This window comes from Diceros bicornis, chromosome 1, assembly GCF_020826845.1.
Source record: "Diceros bicornis minor isolate mBicDic1 chromosome 1, mDicBic1.mat.cur, whole genome shotgun sequence".
Taxonomy (NCBI): domain Eukaryota; kingdom Metazoa; phylum Chordata; class Mammalia; order Perissodactyla; family Rhinocerotidae; genus Diceros; species Diceros bicornis.
In genome coordinates, this window is record NC_080740.1 from 48,159,219 (window position 1) to 48,177,713 (window position 18,495).

The 18,495-nt window shown below is 35.7% G+C and overlaps 1 protein-coding gene across 1 annotated transcript in view; it reads left to right on the forward strand.

Moving 5' to 3' along the window:
- Window positions 1-18,495, forward strand: part of SLC12A2 (solute carrier family 12 member 2) — a 108,790-nt gene that overhangs the window by 46,943 nt on the left and 43,352 nt on the right. The window contains exons 5-10 of the mRNA XM_058539790.1: window positions 832-971; window positions 3,226-3,336; window positions 5,115-5,223; window positions 10,281-10,408; window positions 10,506-10,590; window positions 13,777-13,928. Of these exons, the coding sequence (XP_058395773.1) occupies window positions 832-971; window positions 3,226-3,336; window positions 5,115-5,223; window positions 10,281-10,408; window positions 10,506-10,590; window positions 13,777-13,928 (725 nt within the window). The remainder of the gene's footprint in view (window positions 1-831; window positions 972-3,225; window positions 3,337-5,114; window positions 5,224-10,280; window positions 10,409-10,505; window positions 10,591-13,776; window positions 13,929-18,495) is intronic.

Below are 18,495 nucleotides of genomic sequence, written 5' to 3' on the forward strand. Positions count from 1 at the left end.
TTATAATACAAACTATATCTCTTTAGGATGCCATTATATGCTGTTCTTTAAGTTTCTTGTGATACTTTTTTTTTTGCCTTAGTATTCACCTTACTAGCAAATTACCATACTAATTTAAGTAACTGAAATCATGTCAACTGTGATTTTAAAAGTTACATTAAGATTAAAATTATTACTTAGAAAATCATTGGGGGGCCGGCCCGTGGCTTAGCGGTTAAGTGTGTGCCCTCCGCTACTGGCCACCCGGGTTCGGATCCCGGTGCGCACCGACGTACTGCTTCTCTGGCCATTCTGAGGCCGCGTCCCACACACAGCAACTAGAAGGATGTGCAGCTATGACATACAACTATCTGCTGGGGCTTTGGGGAAAAAAAGGAGGAGGATTGGCAACAGATGTTGGCTCAGAGCCGGTCTTCCTCAGCAAAAAAAAAGAGGAGAATTAGCACGGATGTTAGCTCAGGGCTGATCTTCCTCACAAAAAAAAAAGAAAGAAAATCATTGGGAAATGATCTTGATATCTATGAATATGAGGAGGAGGCTGTTGCCCATTTTAATCTAAGCTTTAGAAGAGAAAGTGGGGATTTAAATAGCAGAATTATTTTATATTTCATATGGGGAGAATTTTCTGAATGTTGAGAACTGTTAATGAATGAATTGGGTTGTAAAGAATTCTTTCTGAGTGTTTCTTCCTAAAAATATGCTCACCCACTTGCCTATTAATTTAACTGCTGTGCTCACTGGAGGCATGTGCTTTGTGAGCTCTTTTGTGTAATTAAAAGGATTGTTGGACATTTAAAACCCTAACTTAGTGCTTTTGTTATCTTCCTTTAGGAGGAGCATATTATTTAATATCTAGAAGCTTAGGGCCAGAATTTGGTGGTGCAATTGGCCTGATCTTCGCTTTTGCCAATGCTGTCGCAGTTGCTATGTACGTGGTTGGATTTGCAGAAACCGTGGTGGAGTTACTTAAGGTAATTAACCTTTCTTCTAGTCATTTGTTTTCCGAATCTTTATTGAGGGCTTATGTGTCACTCACTGTGTAAGATGCTAAGAAAGCGGTGATTAACACGAAATTCGTCTTTCAAGAAGTTTAGTGTGGGAGATAGACAAAGAAAAAAATTATAGTAATGTGTCAGAAGTGGGTAATTGTAGGAGGCTTTGGCAACATGTAGGGGGATCACTTAATTTACCATCCAGGAATGGGGTAGCAGAGGAGTGTCAAGAAAGAGTTTTCCAGGGAAAGGATCTAGACGTTAGCAGGCAGATGGGAGAGGTAGGGTGTGCTATGAGAGAAGCAGGGAAGAAAAAGAAACAAAGACCTGGAAGACATAGAGTATGGTGTGTTAAAAAAACTGGAAATATTTCAGTATGGCTGGAGCACCAAGTGGCAAGAGATTTATGAATAGAGAGAGAAAAAAGGATCAAATCGAGAAGGGCCTTTTTTTAAATTTTATTTATTTTTTTTTTCCCCCAAAGCCCCAGTAGATAGTTGTATGTCATAGCTGCACATCCTTCTAGTTGCTGTATGTGGGACGCAGCCTCAGCATGGCCGGAGAGGCGGTGCGTCCGTGCGCGCCTGGGATCCGAACCCCAGGCCGCCAGCAGCGGAGCGCGTGCACTTAACCGCTAAGCCACGGGGCCGGCCCTAGAAGGGTCTTGTTTGCTGTTAAATTTGGATCTTATCTTGATTGAAGTTAGGGGCCATGATCAGATTTGGGGCCTAAAGAGATATCTGATGACAGTTTAGAGAATGGGATCTGAGAGATCACAACTGGAGACGGAGACCATTTAAAAGATTTTTGTAGCTATCTTGGGAGAGAAGATGGTGGCTTATATTAAAACAGTGACCCATGGGGCTGGAGAAATGTAGGTGAATTTGAGAGATTTTTTTAAAAGTTGAATAAGTGGACTTGATGATTAATGGAATGTGGAAATTTAGAGAAAGAAAAAGAATTTAGATGGAAAGTAAATGCTATTTACTGTGAGATAGAAAACACAGGACAGTTTAGTTTTGGATGTCTGATTTGAGGAACCAGAGATATATCCAAGTAGAGCTGGCCAGAAGAAGGTGGTTGATGATACTGCTCTAGAGTTCAAAAGAGAACTTTTTTTGAAACAAGTCAGTATGTATGTAGTGAAAGCAGTAGAAGTGAAATATGATTCAGTATTATTAAATGAGAGGAATCTCGAGTGACACCTGTAGTTGTTCGTGTCAGGTTGTAACTGTTCTTCTACAGTGGTATGTGGTCCATTAAGAAGTGTAAAATCTGAAAAGGACTGGCACTTACATTGACATTGACCTTACCTGTGTAGGCCAAAGGGATGGGGAAAAGGAAGTAAGCCAGCAGTATAATCATTAAGAGCTCATATTCTTTCATTGTTTCATGTAGTATACGTTTTTAATGTTATTGATATTAAGCCACAAATAGTTTTGCTCAGAATGGAACAGTGTGTGTTTTTGGACAACTGCATGAAAGTGTCTTCATCTCTCTTCCTTATGGAACATAAAAGACCATTAAAAGCATGAGTCATTAATCACAATGAATATAAAATGTATTTCAGCTTTGTAACTTTAAAAAATCCTAACTATTAGTATGACTTAGTCATATTATGATTTTTTTATTTGCTTGTTAGAAATTCTCTTTTTGACTTATTAAGTCTGCATTAAATATAGTATTAATAATTTTATCATATTTTTGATGTCATGAGATGCTTGAATGACACCTCAATAGTAAATAGTAATTTATTCCTTTTCGTTAGGTTTCCCTATTCATTCATTTAAAAGGCGTTTATTCAACTTCTACATGTAAGGCACTGTGATGTCTCTAAAATATTTCAAAAAGAATTAAAGAGTTTATCTAGGGGCTGGCCCTGTGGCTTAGCGGTTAAGTGCACGCGCTCTGCTACTGGTGGCCTGGGTTCGGATCCGGGCGCGCACCGACGCACCGCTTGTCCGGCCGTGCTGAGGCGGCGTCCCACGTACAGCAACAAGCAGGATGTGCAGCTGTGACGTACGACTATCTACTGGGGCTTTGGGGAGAAAAAAAAGGAGGAGGATTGGCAATAGATGTTAGCTCAGGGCTGGTCTTCCTCAGCAAAAAGAGGAGGATTGGTGTGGATGTTAGCTCAGGGCTTATCTTCCTCACACACACACACACACACACACAAAAAGTTTATCTAAAATAACTAATATTGCTCATTATATTTATAATTCTCTTTTTCTAGGAACATTCGATACTTATGATAGATGAAATCAATGATATCCGAATTATTGGAGCCATTACAGTTGTAATCCTTTTAGGTATCTCAGTAGCTGGAATGGAGTGGGAAGCAAAAGTAAGTAATGATATCTATCATTGGAACATCTGTAATTATTTAATATAACAAACTCTTAGAGCTTATGTTTTGGGAATGCTCTAAAATGTTGTAATACTTTTTGATTTTAAGGTTCTTAAGTGACCATTTTCAGAGAAGTGTATGTATAAGGTTATTTTCTGTTCCAGGAGGGGAGAGTATTTGGAGATAAGTCAGTCTAGGAGCCACTTAAACACAGTTCTTTATAAATTTTTAACTTCCCACCTCCCCTTCCATCCCCTAATCTTGATTTGCATGATGTAGAAATGTTTAGGTCAATATATTAGGTAGCCCAAATTAAACTATTGTTTTTGTAATTTATTTAAAAGTTCAGTTTAAAAATAAACACGATTGGGGCCGGCCCCATGGCTTAGCGGTTAAGTGCGCCCGCTCCGCTACTGGTGCCTGGGTTGGGAACCCCGGGCGTGCACCAACGCACTGCTGAGGCGGCGTCCCACATACAGCAACTAGAAGGATGTGCAACTATGACATACAACTATCTACTGGGGCTTTGGGGAGAAAAAGGGAAAAAAACGGAGGAGGATTGGCAATAGATGTTAGCTCAGGGCCGGTCTTCCTCAGCAAAAAGAGGAGGGTTGGCATGGATGTTAGCTCAGGGCTGATCTTCCTCAGGAAAAAAAAAAAAACACACAATGGCAATAAGCTTCAAGTTAGTGCCCATATGAAGTTAGAGAATCTTGCTCCTTGCTATTAAAATCTCAGACATCATGGCTGCCAAAGCCGGTACCAATGTTTCTGGGGAAAATTGCTGAAGTCACATGTTAACATGTAGGCAGAGTACCCAAAAATGTTTCTGTATCTTTGAGAGTATACACCACGGCACAGCTCTAGTGTCCTGAGTAATTGATATCCACAAAGATGCTGCTGAAGAACTCAAAGTCTCTTCCAAGTGTCTTCATATTTACTTTTATAAGATGGTATAAAATCACATATTTGTGCTATATATGAACGATGATAATATATACCAGGCCAAAATTAGGTAAGTCTGAAAGAATAATTTTTCCCAAGGTTGTTATTTAAGTCATTAGTATAAAATTAAATCGTTTACTTATACGTTTAACAAATTGACTTTACTGAAAAGAATCAAGTTTCATATTACCTGGGACATGATTAGCATATAAGTAGTTTTTATTCCCATAGATGACACAGTTTTTCGTGAATATCTGATCAGTTTTATTGGGAGGTTAAGAGTGGAGGAAGAGAAATGGTAGTTCTCGTGGATTGTTCCTTTCTTCCAGTCCCATTACTGTTTGAATTCCCATCCTGAGTATTGTCTTCTTTCTGTACTTTTTCTTCCTTTTTTTCACACATTCAACATTGTGTTTAGACTTGGTATAGAACTTGTTTGTAATAAGTATGTTCTCCATGTCAAGGTTGTAGTGGTACAGTGCGGGGGAAAAGATGATACAGGAAAGAATGATACAGGGTTTAGAATTTGTAGTTCTTTATGATTTGTGGGAGGGCATGCACATCTTTAATTCATTTCAGAAATATATGGCATGATCCTACTTTTGCCATCCATTTTTCTCCAGTGTATTGAACATTCTAGGATAGTTCTTGAAAGATTTTTTGTTCATTTAACAAAAATGTATTGAGCACCCACTTTGTGCATGGCACTGTTTGAGGCACTAGGGAAATAAGACAGAAATCCTTTTCCTCGTGAAAGTTATGTTCTCGTGGAACTGAGTTAATGTATAGACACGCTATTTGATTTTGATTTTTAATGTTTAAAATTCCAGGCTCAGATTGTTCTTTTGGTGATTCTACTACTCGCTATTGCTGATTTCGTCATAGGAACATTTATCCCATTGGAGAGCAAGAAGCCCAAAGGTTTCTTCGGTTATAAATGTAAGTGAAAAAGATAGAATATTTTTTTAAAGGTGCATACTATAGAATTCTAGTATTAAATAAATTTAGTACATTTTAGATATTTTGTAACATAATTGAGTTTGGTGTAGTGACTAACACTAATTGACAATTCAATTTAGTTTTGTTCCCTTTATGTATGTTGTATAATTGGAGTAAAAAAATCACTTGTATTTGTCTTTCGTTTTTTCATTATTAGCAACAAAAATTGAGTGTAGAAAAATCAGTGCTACTATGGAAAAGTGCTTTTGTTCTCTACTAATTTTGGAAATTTGTAACTGAAATTGTAACTTTTGTTTTAGCATGGCTTTTTGGTTCTTTTAGTTGTATTTAAACACAACAGTCTGTAAGTCCGTAAGACTGTGACAGCAACTAGAAATATTAGTTTTTTGGTGTAATTGCAACTTAAGTTTTTCCACAGTTTACATTATTAATTGTGTGAGAATTTTTCACAGTTTTTATCTTCTGTAACCTTTTTCATTCTGCATCTAATTTTCACTACAGGTGAAATTTATTTGTTATTTATTACTTCCTAAAGTGTCTATCTGTATCTCTTCCCTCCCCACTTAACGGAGCAGCGCCTCTGAACCTTTGCAGAGGCAAAGTAATATGAAAGCAGGAAAGAAGAGACACTTAGCCCTTAGGGTAATAGGTCTGTCTGTCTTCAGTTGACAAAAACTCCTTGTTTTGAAGCCCTAGAAGAAAAGGTCTAGCTTCAGTTCCCCTGAGTTGTTTAGCCCAGAGCTATTCATAGAGATCTGAAAAATTGCAGAATGTAAATCAGTGCACTTTTTCCTTCAGAAAGTTTTACTAGAAAAAAAACAAGCTAAACTAAATTGTTGAGCCTGGAGACATAGTTGGTTTACATTCTGGTGTAAGCTCCTTAATCTTGTTTCTGATGGGTAACAACACACAGTCCTTTGGATCATATGTGAGTAGCACTGGTTTGACCTGTGTCCAACACTGACTTAGTTGGCTGGGCAGCTTTCTGGTATGAATTGTTTCAAGGTTCTTTCTTACCTTAAGCAAGGAAACCCAACTATTAGTTGTGCCTGCTGGCCCTGGGTTGATAGTGTGATGTCAGTTCTGATTACTAGTGTTTATGGCTACTTCTAAACTGGGCTCTAAATTCCTGATTTCCTGGGTGGGGGAAGATGTGTTTACTAGGCATGCCAGAAGTGAAAGTTAGTAGCATCATCTAGGTAAATAATTTTTTGTGTTTTGTGCTCTCATAAGTTATATTTGTGACATTTCTTCTAATATGAATGGTTTTTTCACTTTAATTTTTTTTACATTATACATTTTTTTAAACATTTGTTTTTTTTGCCACTTTTATTCCTAAAAGAAGTGTTAAAATTATAGTGGATGATTACTTCTAAAAATATTCCTAATAATTATATATTTTCTGTTCGCGATTTTAATTGATTTAAAAATAACTGCAAGGGGCTGGCCCTGTGGCTTAGTGGTTAAGTGCACGCGCTCCGCTGCTGGCGGCCCAGGTTCGGATCCGAGCACGCACCAACGCACTGCTTCTCCGGCCATGCTGAGGCCGCGTCCCATGTACAGTAACTAGAAGGATGTGCATCTATGACATACAACTACCGACTGGGGCTTTGGGGGGGGGGAGGGCGAAAGGGATAATTCGGCACAGGTGTGTGGTGATGGGTTGTAATTAGTATTTTGGTGGTGAACATGATGTAATCTATGCAGAAATAGAAGTATAATGATGTACACGTGAAATTTATACAATGTTATAAACCAATGTTACTTGCAGTTATTTTTATATTTTTTTAATTTTATTTTTTAAATTTTTTGTTTATTGCAGTATCTGCTAGGCCAAATTTTTCGTTTCCTTTTTTTCAGGTCCTTGACAATTTGTAAAAGTATTACAATAGGTATCTAGTATAGTAATAATTTATATTGTATTATATTGAGATTAGCACATCTGGGCTAAACTCAATCTGGGATAAATAAACCTAAATATACTTTGAATACGACTTTTCTTTTTTTTTTTTTTGTGAGGAGATCAGCCCTGAGCTAACATCCGCCAATCCTCCTCTTTTTTTTTTTTTCGCTGAGGAAGACGGCCCTGGGCTAACATCTGTGCCTATCTTCCTCCACTTTATATGGGACGCCGCCACAGCATGGCTTATCAAGCAGTGCGTCGGTGCGCGCCCGGGATCCGAACCAGCGAACCCCGGGCCGCCGCAGCGGAGCGCGCGCACTTAACCGCTTGCGCCACCGGGCCGGCCCCACGACTTTTCTTTTTTGATGGTTGATACTGCTTGGCTCTCCTCCCATTCATTGTACTAAGGTACTGTCAGCAGTAAACAGGTTATGTTGATAAACTTGTCAGTTCAACTGACTACCTAATAGGGGTATTCATTTTCTCCTCTTCTTTTTCCTTTCTGGTATGAGAAATATCTCTCTTTCGCCAAAGACCAGTGCCTCTTCTGTGTTGGATCCCATACTTTATCAAAGGCATTTATCCATGGTAATCTACTTTCTACCTTGCATCAAAACTCTCACCTCTATATAAGCTTATAAACTTGCTCTAGTAATTCCCATCCTTGAAAATGCTGTCTCTTGTCTTTATTCTCCTCCAGTTACCGCCTCACTTTCTAGTTCCCTTTCATAAACAAATTTCTCCAGTCCTTACCTCCCCCTTACTCCTTGTTATTTCGAAATAATTTCAAACTTGCAGAGAACTTGAAAAATTAATACACTATATTCTTTATACCCTTCACCTGGATTCACCAATAATGAACACTTTTATATTCTTTTTTTTGCCACATTTGTGTTATCACTCCATATATATCTAATTATTATTACAATGATTGCTAAAGTTTTTGAGAGAAGTTGCAGAAATCACAACGACTTAACTCTAAATACTTAAGCATTATCTACTAAGGAAAAGGACAATGCAGGAAGTTTAACTTTGGCACAGTGCTAATATATAACATATGGTTCATATAAAATTTTTTTCAGTTGTTCCTATAAAGATCTTTATAGCAACTTTTTTTTTTTCATTCCAGGATCCAATCCATGATCATGTATTACATTCAGTTGTCATATCTTTTCAATCTTCTTTTTTTAAAAATGGTTCTTTACATAATCTTCAGTGTTCTTTAATCTGAAACAAATCCTTAACCTTTTTTTTTTTCCTTGTCTTTGATGACATTGACATTCTTAAAGAGTACAGGCTATTTGTTTTTTTAGAAAGTCCCTCCTCTTGGATTTGTCTGATTTATTTCCATAGATTCAAGTTACTCATTTTTGCCAGGGACACTACATGAACAATGTGTCCTCCTCAGTGCATCACATCAGCAGACTCACATGACGTCAGTTTTTCCCATCACTGATGGTTTTAACTTGGATGACTTGGTCAAAGTGGTACCTGAGAGGTTCTCCATTGTGAGGTTGTCATTTTCTTCTCTGTAATTAATAAGTAATCTATGGAGGGATAGTTTGAGATGGTGCATAGCATATTCCCCATCATACTTTCACCAAATGGTTTTCTTTCATTCATTCTTAACCCGTCTCATCTGGCTTCTGTCTTTCAAGGTCACAGTCACATGATGCTTGATCCAGTGTGCATATTTTAGTCCTTTGCCTCTCAGCAACATTATATTTAGTTGTCCCATTCTCCTTAAAATGCTTTTCTTGTTTTGTTTGATGTCAGACACCATGTTCTACCTAACTCACTGGTCACTATGTCTATTACTCCTGATATCCCTTCTCTTCTTCATATCCTCTGAATGTCACAGTTGCACAGAGTATGGGCCTGGGCCTTCTAACTATATTCTTGCCTTCAGTCCGTTGTCCACATAGCATCCACATAAGCATTAATCACGTCGTGTCATTTGCATGTTTCTAAGCCTACCTTGCCTTTCTGTTACTTAGGATAAAATCTAAACTCCTGTAAAATTTTGCGTAATCTCACCCCTGCTGATCTCTGCAATCTCATTTCATTTTCCCCCTTACTATGAGAGCTTTACATTCTTTCAGTTCCTCAAAAGAGCTAAACCTTTTTCCTACCTCAGGGCCTTTACACATGTTGTTTCTTATTCCTGGTGTACTCTTTTCCCTGATCTTCACAGGGCTGATTTTTGCTCAGTAAAGTCTCAGCTTAAGTATTATCTCCTTAGTTATATCTCTTTAGCCTTCTGTAACCACATCAGATTAGATTCTTTCTATTTCATTCTTTATCACATACTCTGTTTCCATCAGTACATTTACTGCTATTTGTAATCACCTATTTATTTACTTAATTTTTAGCTCCCCATTGAGACTCTTAAGTTCCATGAAGGTAGGAACCATGTCTATGTTGTTGCTATTGTATCTCTAAGGACCTTGAGACCCTAGATGGCTCCAGTATAGGACCTGGCACATAGTAGATACTCAAATATCGAATGGATAGATGGATGGATAAATGACAGTTAATTGGTTGTTTCAGTGTCAGAGCCTATCAGAATAGATGGAAACAGTAGGACTAGTTGAAGCTTTTATTATTATTGAAATGGAAAGGACCTTTACCCAGTTTGCTTTAGCTACAGTTATCTGGAACCCTGATGAATGGCCTCAAAAATCAAACAGGTCACCACTAGGAAATAGAGAAAGCTGTACAGATGTACAGTTGGACGCAAGGAAAAAAAAATCGTTCCAGATTAGAATGATGTTCCTTTTGTTTTCCTACCTCCTTTCTTGTTTCTTTGACCTGAGATTGAGGGCTTTATCCATACTTTGATTTACATTTGGACTAGTGATAACAATCAAGTTAGAGGTGCTTGAAACATAATTAGTAAGGTATACAAAATAGTTATAGTATAACCCAGGTCAAATCATCATTTTGGTTGGAAAGTGTTCCCTCATATAGGAAAAGAGGAACACCAGTACTTGAATTAGGAAATAGTCAAGAATTTACTAGTTACTTCAACTGAAGAAAAGTCAGGAACCATACATACCACTTACTCTTGACCTAAATTATTATGGTCTAATTTTCTATCCATTAATTGTTAAAAATATTTTGTGCCCTACAGCTGAAATATTTAATGAGAACTTTGGGCCAGATTTTCGAGAGGAAGAGACTTTCTTTTCTGTGTTTGCCATCTTTTTTCCTGCTGCAACTGGTATTCTGGCTGGAGCAAATATCTCAGGTGATCTTGCAGTAAGTATTATAAAGTACTGTATCAGTTATATATGAAAAATGGTACACATATATTTATTTTTAAAAATAGGCTTAAAAAAGTCTTCTTGTCTTCTAGGATCCTCAGTCAGCTATACCCAAAGGAACACTCTTAGCCATTTTAATTACTACGATGGTTTACATAGGAATTGCAGTATCTGTAGGTAAATGCGTTACATTTCTTTATGTGTTTCAGAACTTTCATAATGTATATACTATAAATATTTTCATGACATTATATTTCTAACTTATAAATTCAGAAATATTTCAAGAAAAAGATACAGAGTTGCATATTTTAATTCAAAAACAGGTTTAAGTGTAAACTAGTATTGATTTTATAGACATTATCTAAGCCACCAAATGCTCTATTGTTTCTTCTCCAGGATTTTTATTAATTACAGTAAAGTATGTGAAATCTTATCTGCAAACTCTTAAATTTTACTGAGATATCTTTATAGAAAACATAATTCATATGTAGTAGTAAATGCATTTTATTCTCTATAAACTTTTGAATATTTTCATTTATGGTGGTTATTTTATATTTTCATGTAATCTTATTGTATGAAGATTATTTCAAGGCCATTAAGCAATGCTTGGCATTTTTTTTTTCATAAAAACTGATTTCAATAAATAGGCCATACTACATTGAATTAAAAGTCTTACTAAATTGAATGAAAATGGTTTTAAACCATTTTATTACATTCATGGAATCATAACATTTTAGAACCTGAACGGACTTAAGTGGTCAACCAGTCTCTAAATCCCTGTTTTATAGGTGAGGGAATCAAAGCTTAGAGATTTCACTACCAAAGATGGGGTGCTTTGGTAGTGCTTGCTACCACTTGCTTGCTTTAGAGAATTGTTTTCATGGCAGAGAGAGGTGTTTTTTTAAAAAAATAAAGTCTTTAAAGGCTGTTTATAATAGTAGATTGTGTAACTGAAACATTCTAATCCAGAAAAAAATTTAATAACTATTAATTTACATATAATTATCTCAAGTTTATTACACTTTCATGAAACTATATACTTTGCCCAGAAAATGTATAGTCTTGAAATGTAAGCATTGTTTTTAATGTCTAAACTCTAAAAGTCAGGTTTTACAGTTAAATGTCTTAGGCATATTACAAGAGTAAATCGTAGTTTAATACCAGTCTAAAGAATCACAAACTCCAAATTCATAGACTACAGAATATAAGGTTTTCACAGTATTTCAGTAAGAAAACTTCGTTTTTGCCATATATTCAGTGATTTTCTGGAAAGTAATGACAGAACGGTTTTTACAAATTCTGCTGCTAATTTGCTTAAATGTAATTTTGAAATTTTACTACACAAGAGTTAGAAATGCTAATAATTAGTATTATCAAGGTGGGCTAAATTAACATTTGAAAAAGGATTTAGATTTCATTTATCCTTATAATCCATACAGAAATCCCTGAAATTCATTTTGAAAAAACCAATGAATTGTGTATATAAGCTAAGCAAAATATTTTTGTGTTCCCCTAAAAGTTCCTAGCATGCTTGTATACCTTATACCTAAGCTAACTAAAGAAAATTTAGTTTTAATTCAAAGAATGATGTTACTGATTATGTTTCAAATTGGAAAATAATTTGTTACTGAAGATAAACATTTTTTGTTTTTTTCTGACCCTCTAACACTGCTGGCCCTCATACTCATTTCCTTCTGTCTACAGTAGCCCTTAGAGCAATAGGAGTAGCCTTTTCTCCTTGATATTCAGTGGCTGGGCCAATAAAGATCACCTCTATACCAGTGGCTGTGTCACTAGTTAAAAGCAATGGAGGGCCGGCCCCGCGGCTTAGCGCTTAAGTGCGAGCGCGCTCCACTGCTGGCAGCCCGGGTTCGGATCCGGGTGCGGACCCGTGCACTGCTCCTCCAGCCGTGCTGAAGCAGCGTCCCACATACAGCAACTAGGAGGAAGTGCACTATGATGTACAACTATCTACTGGGGCTTTGGGGGAAATAATAAATAAAATTATGAAAACAATAGAGGGCCTGCCCTGTGGCTTAGCAGTTAAGTGCGCGCGCTCTGCTACTGGCAGCGCGGGTTCGGATCCCGGGCGCGCACCCGATGCACCGCTTGTCCGGCCATGCTGAGGCCGTGTCCCACATACAGCAACTAGAAGGCTGTGCAGCTATGATGTACAACTATCTACCGGGGCTTTGGGGGAAAAATAAATAAATAAAATTATAAAAGCAATGGAACCGTTTTTTCCCCAAACAATTCTGATGTAGAACATCAGAATATGAAACACATAAAAGCATGGCTGCTCTATGGCTAGACGGGGCTCTGATTCCCCCTCACCTCCCAGTGGTTTCAGAAGTACCTTCAAGGAAACATAGTTTTGCAAATACTGCTCTGAAAGTTAGGTAAAGAAATTTAAGAATGAAGAACTTTATGTACTCTCTTTAGTCATTAAAATATTTTCCCTTTCAAATGTAATTTCCTGTTTATTGTTCAGTTTTTGCTGTAATGCCTATAATTTTTACCTCATTTATGGTGAGACAGTAGTAGTGTTAAAGTGCTTCAAAAGTAAAAATATGTGAAGTGTAAGGAACGGTAATTACTGTTAGTTGTACATTATATATTATTGCAGATAATGAAATGCTTTTTTCAAGAAAACTTTTTAAATGTTTTATTATGAAAGTTTTCAATTTTGTACAAAAGTAGAGAACATTTTCTAATAAGCTCAGTATAACGATCACCCAGCTTCAAAAACGTTATCAAGAATTATCAGTACATGGTTAATCTTGTTTCATTTATACCCATTCACTATGCCCAATGTGTTATTTTTAAGGAAATCTCGGTACCATATATTTTCTTATCAGGGTAGACTTAATTTGAGACAGAGTTTTAAATAATATTGTGATTCATTAATATTAAAGTTGTTTTCCTTCACAGAAGATTGATGTTACCTCAAGTCTGATCTTTGGCACATTTCAAATATAAAATATTTGGAGTATAGGAAAACATTTATGCTGTTTGGAACTCGTTCAACACAATGTTCTTATATTTGCTAAGGACGTCTTAACCAAATAGGCCAGGAAATGGTTTTGTTAACATACCATTTCCACGACTATATTTACAAGGTTCTTAAGTGTATGTGTGAACATTACTCTTTATAAGGTTCAATTTCCCTACTTAAATATTGGGGACATGATGATTTCCAAATTCTGTTCCAAGTAAAACTATCTTAACTGTAAATGCAGTGTATGCTGTTATAAGCAAGTATATATGCAGTCAGTATCATAATTTCTTTGTGGGTATATGTAATTTTGAAATGAATATAAACATTAGCTATATTATTTGTTCTCATTGCCCCTTGTGCTTCAGGTTCTTGTGTTGTTCGGGATGCCACTGGGAACATTAATGACACTATTGTAACAGAACTAACAAACTGTACTTCTGCAGCCTGTAAATTAAACTTTGACTTTTCATCTTGTGAAAGCAATCCTTGTTCCTACGGCCTAATGAACAACTTCCAGGTGAGCATCAAATTTATATTATACAGACATTCTGTATATATCTAGAGATCAAACTACTATTAAATCTGACCATTCAGAGTACAGCAGTAAATTAGAAGGGAGGACTGTTGTTACTTTATACCCAGATATCTCTTAAAAAAGACTATAGATAACTAATTGGGCAAACAGAAAAATATATGGAAGGGTAAAATCTGAAGCTGTTCAAGAGCACAGGGGCCCTCAAGGGTAGCACTTTTATAATCGAGTATGATATAGATTACATATATATAGTATACTGTTGCAGAAAGCAAGGAAGCGTTGGAAGCATCTCACACATGGTCACATTTGATGGGTCTATTTCTGGATTCTCTATTCTGTTCCATTGATATTTGTGTCTGTACCTCCACCTCCATCTGGATTACTGTAGATAGAAGTCTTGACATCGGGTAGATTGATTTCTCCCACTTTATCCTTTTTCAGAATTGTTTTAGCTGTTTTAGTTCCTTTGCCTTTCCATAAAATTTTAGAATAATCTTTTGTTTTATCTACAAAAAGTCTTGCTGGGATTTTGATAGGAACTGTGTTAAACTTGTATATCAATTTGGGGAGAATTGACATGTTTACTATGTTGAATGTTCCAATCCGTGAACACAGTATGTGTCTCCATTTATTTAGATCTTCTTTTCTTTCTTTCATCAGCATTATGTAGTTTTCAGAATACAAGTCCTGCACATATTTTGTTAGATTTACACCTAAGTATTTCATTTTTATTTTGAGAAATTTAAATCTACGCTAACTGAAATGAATTCAGTTTTCTAATTGAGCTATCTCCATAATTGCTTTGTATAGAAGTACCCTTTTTAAAAAGTATTGATCATTGTCAATAGTGTTTAATTAGATATGACCCATATAGTCATGTTGTGCTAAACTATTTAACATTTAATGGCCTGTTTAATTCTATTTAACAACAGAATTAAATTCTTAATGCATGCTTGAAAGTTTATGAACTTTTAAAACATAAGAACTGTGTAAAGGTTAGTATTATCAAGTATTTGGAGAACATCAGTCCTGCTTTTTATTATTACCTCTATAAGGTACTGAAAGCAAAATGAAATTTTTGTAAAATTTATGGGTTTTTAGAAACTGAGAAAAGATTATATGAGGAGAGAAGGAATTAATAAAATTTGGAAGATAATTTCGAGAGTTGCTTGCTAAATCCTAGGATGCTAGAAAGAAAAGAACACAAATGTATAGATTCAGGAGACTAAAACAAAATATTCTTTGTTAAATTTGTATAATAGATGGTTCTAGTAATTCCAAATGAAAAATAAAAATTTTGCTTCCTAGTGTTTTTCCAGTATTGTGTAAAAAGAATAAATAGAATAGTTGAGAATTTAATATATTTCAGAACCATATGAATTTTCTGTAGAATATGTAAATTTTATAATAAAATTTTGTAACTTAAATTTTTAATGGCATTATTTGTATTTTCTGTTGTATAGTTTGAAACAATTGACTATACCTTCAATGGTTATAAATATTGAGCCCAATTATGTAACGGAAGTTTGTTTTTTCTAGTCACAAGAGTAGGCAGAATCATAGGAATGAAGGAAAGTATTCATGTCCAGCAAATGATTAAGGCCAATTCTGACACTGATATTGTGTATGAAAGGCACAAATGCTGATCTCTGCCCAGTGACCGAAAATACCAATCAGAGTTCTGTTATTGCCTTAAAATACAAAAGCGTGTCGTCTTATCAAATCTAGTGTGGACTCATTCAAGCAAAGAGGAGTTTGGTATACTTAAAGCAACTTTTCTAATTTAAGTAAATAAATTTTTAAAAATGCTTTGTAAACTGATACAAAATGGAAAAAAATCCTGTAAAAATAGAAATTGCTTGTCATTTGGAGAATGAAGAAGGGTGGATAGAACACAACTGAGGAGCGTGTAAGTTGGAATCTCCATCATGAAATCGCTACAAAGCCATGTTTTGTAATGCTGTTTTGCACATAATTGGCTTTTCATACTTCAGGAGGAAAAGTGATTTGGGTCACCTTATTTGTCTAATTTTTTAATTTTACATATATAATCTTATGTTTCTTATTTCTACATTTTAATGTCCTCTGAAACTTTTGGCTCACCATTGCTTAATAAACAAAATGGGAACTTCTTTGCTCTGTCAGTTAAAGCCCTTCATACTCACACTTAGGTCCCACCGCCTTCCATTCACACTGAACTCCAGTCATTGCATGTTTGTCTTTGTGCAAACACGCTTACCCTACGCTGTTCCTTTGTTTGGTGCTTCACTCTGCTTGGAATGCACCCACTTTTTCTTTTTATATGTCCAGATCTGCCTGCTCTTCTGGGAGACCCCCTTCCATGAAGATTTTCTTGAACCTTAAATCGTCAGCACACATACACATTCCCCACGCAAAATCTCACCATTCATATTACTTGCCACTTTTTTGCCTTTTATTAGACGTTTGTCTTTTTCTCTCTTATTGGGGACAAGACCATCCTTTTTTTTCCTTCTTGGTTTCCACTCTATATTGTGGACAACACTGATGTTACAATTATTTACATTCATTATTGTTATCCTTGCTACTCACATTTTACCCAAAAATGGTGGGAAATGTAGAGCTTGTTGGGTAAATATGTAACTAGAAAACAGGAAACTTGGCAAATCTTAGAAGCATAGTGTTTCCAGATGCTAAGCATGGAGCATTATTTACTTCAATTCAGAGTTGATGGAAGAAGAGAAAATGTTAATTTTTTCCTCAAAACATGAAAGGTGAAAAGGTTATATGTAATGTTGCTGGTGTCAGTTTTTTTGCCTTAATCCAGCAATGTATCATATTCTCTGTTCTCTGCTTTTTTCTTCCTTTGTCTCTTATCTTTGCTTACTTAACTTTGAGGTCACTATCAACAAGCATGGAATTTTTATTACTTGATAAGTATGTATAGCAGAAATTCAGTCGGCTCATTTTTATCTTGGTCCACCTTATCTGTCCTTTACAATCTCCTTCCCTAAAGACAGAGTTGGCAATGCCAGATTATCTAACATTAATAACTGAAAAACAGAGATCATCAAAAAAGCATGGCATATATTAACTACAAAATTGTTATTAAAGGGCTAAATTAAAAAATCTTTTCAAGTTTTTTTCCCCCCAAGATTCTCAGAGAAGTCAATGCTAATATTTCGTAAAACACTTAAATATATTCTTCATTTTTAACCCTAAGTCTTCTGAAAGATACAGGGAGAGACATTTAAGTCAAATAAGGTGGTTTATGTACACATGAAACGAGACTTATGTGTTATGGCCAGGGATTCTGCCCATAGCTAACTTTATATCTAGTTTAAAGTATTAAATTGCAGTCAAGTGTGTAATAGTCATAAACTACTCAAAACCTGATTTCCTTATCTCCTTGGTCTCAATTGGCTTGTTTTTGGTCAATATAAATGAAGGGTAAATCTCTACTAATGAAGTAATGAATCAAGGTGTGATGATCATCATTCACTACTGGTGAAATTTATAATGGATGGATCAAGCTGACAGTACCTGAATCCATCAAACAACTCTTCTACCTCAATTTTGTATTTTGACAAATTTCAAAGATGCAGAAGGAACACCTGTGTACCTCACTTTTACTGTTTATTAGTTGTTTATATTTTGCCGCATTTGCTTTATCTTTGAATATGTGTGTATTCTTTTTCTCCTCAAACATATGAGAATAAATTATAGACATCACAACATGACAGTCAGTTTGAAGCATTTAAAACATTGTGTATAAGCACAGTATAATAATGCCACTCAAGCAATTTAATGTTAATGAAATAGTTATCTAAGTATATATCCCATATTCATATTTCCCCACTTGTTCCAGTGATGTCCTTTATAGCTATTTTTCCCAGATCTAGAATCCAATCTGATTATCACACATGGCATTTAGCTATCATGTTATTTTAAAATCCTTTATCTAGAGGAGTTCCCAGCCTGCCTGTTTTAGTCTTTCAGGATGTTGACATTTTGAAGGGTCCAGGCAAGTTATTTTGCATTGTGCACCTCAATTTGGATTTGTCTGAGTGTCTTCTCATGCTCTAAGTGATCAATCCATTTTTTTTTAAACTTCGTCATAGGGAAATGTTCAAACACGAAGATAGAGAAAGCAATATAATGTACCTAATGTACACGTTTTGCAGCTTCATCAGTTATCACTGCATAGCTAATTTTGTTTTATGTATAACTACCCACTTCCCAGATTATTTAGAGGCAAATCCTAGACTTAGATTCTTTGAGCTGGAAATATTTCCAAATTTAGCTCCAAAAAATAAGGACTCTTTTTAAAAAAACCACAGTAACAATCTATCTTAAATCAAAAAAAAAGAAACAACCTTCCTGACAGAAGTATATGACATCACCTTGAAATATTCTAGTCAGAAAACTTGTACCTCAGTCTGATTAACTGTCTAGATCTGCCTGCCAGCTGACTAGAAATACCGAGGTGAGAGGAACAACACAGCAGAGATGCAGTCAGCAAAATCCAGAGTGTCAGGTTTCTATAGGAAAAACGACGTAAAAATAATAA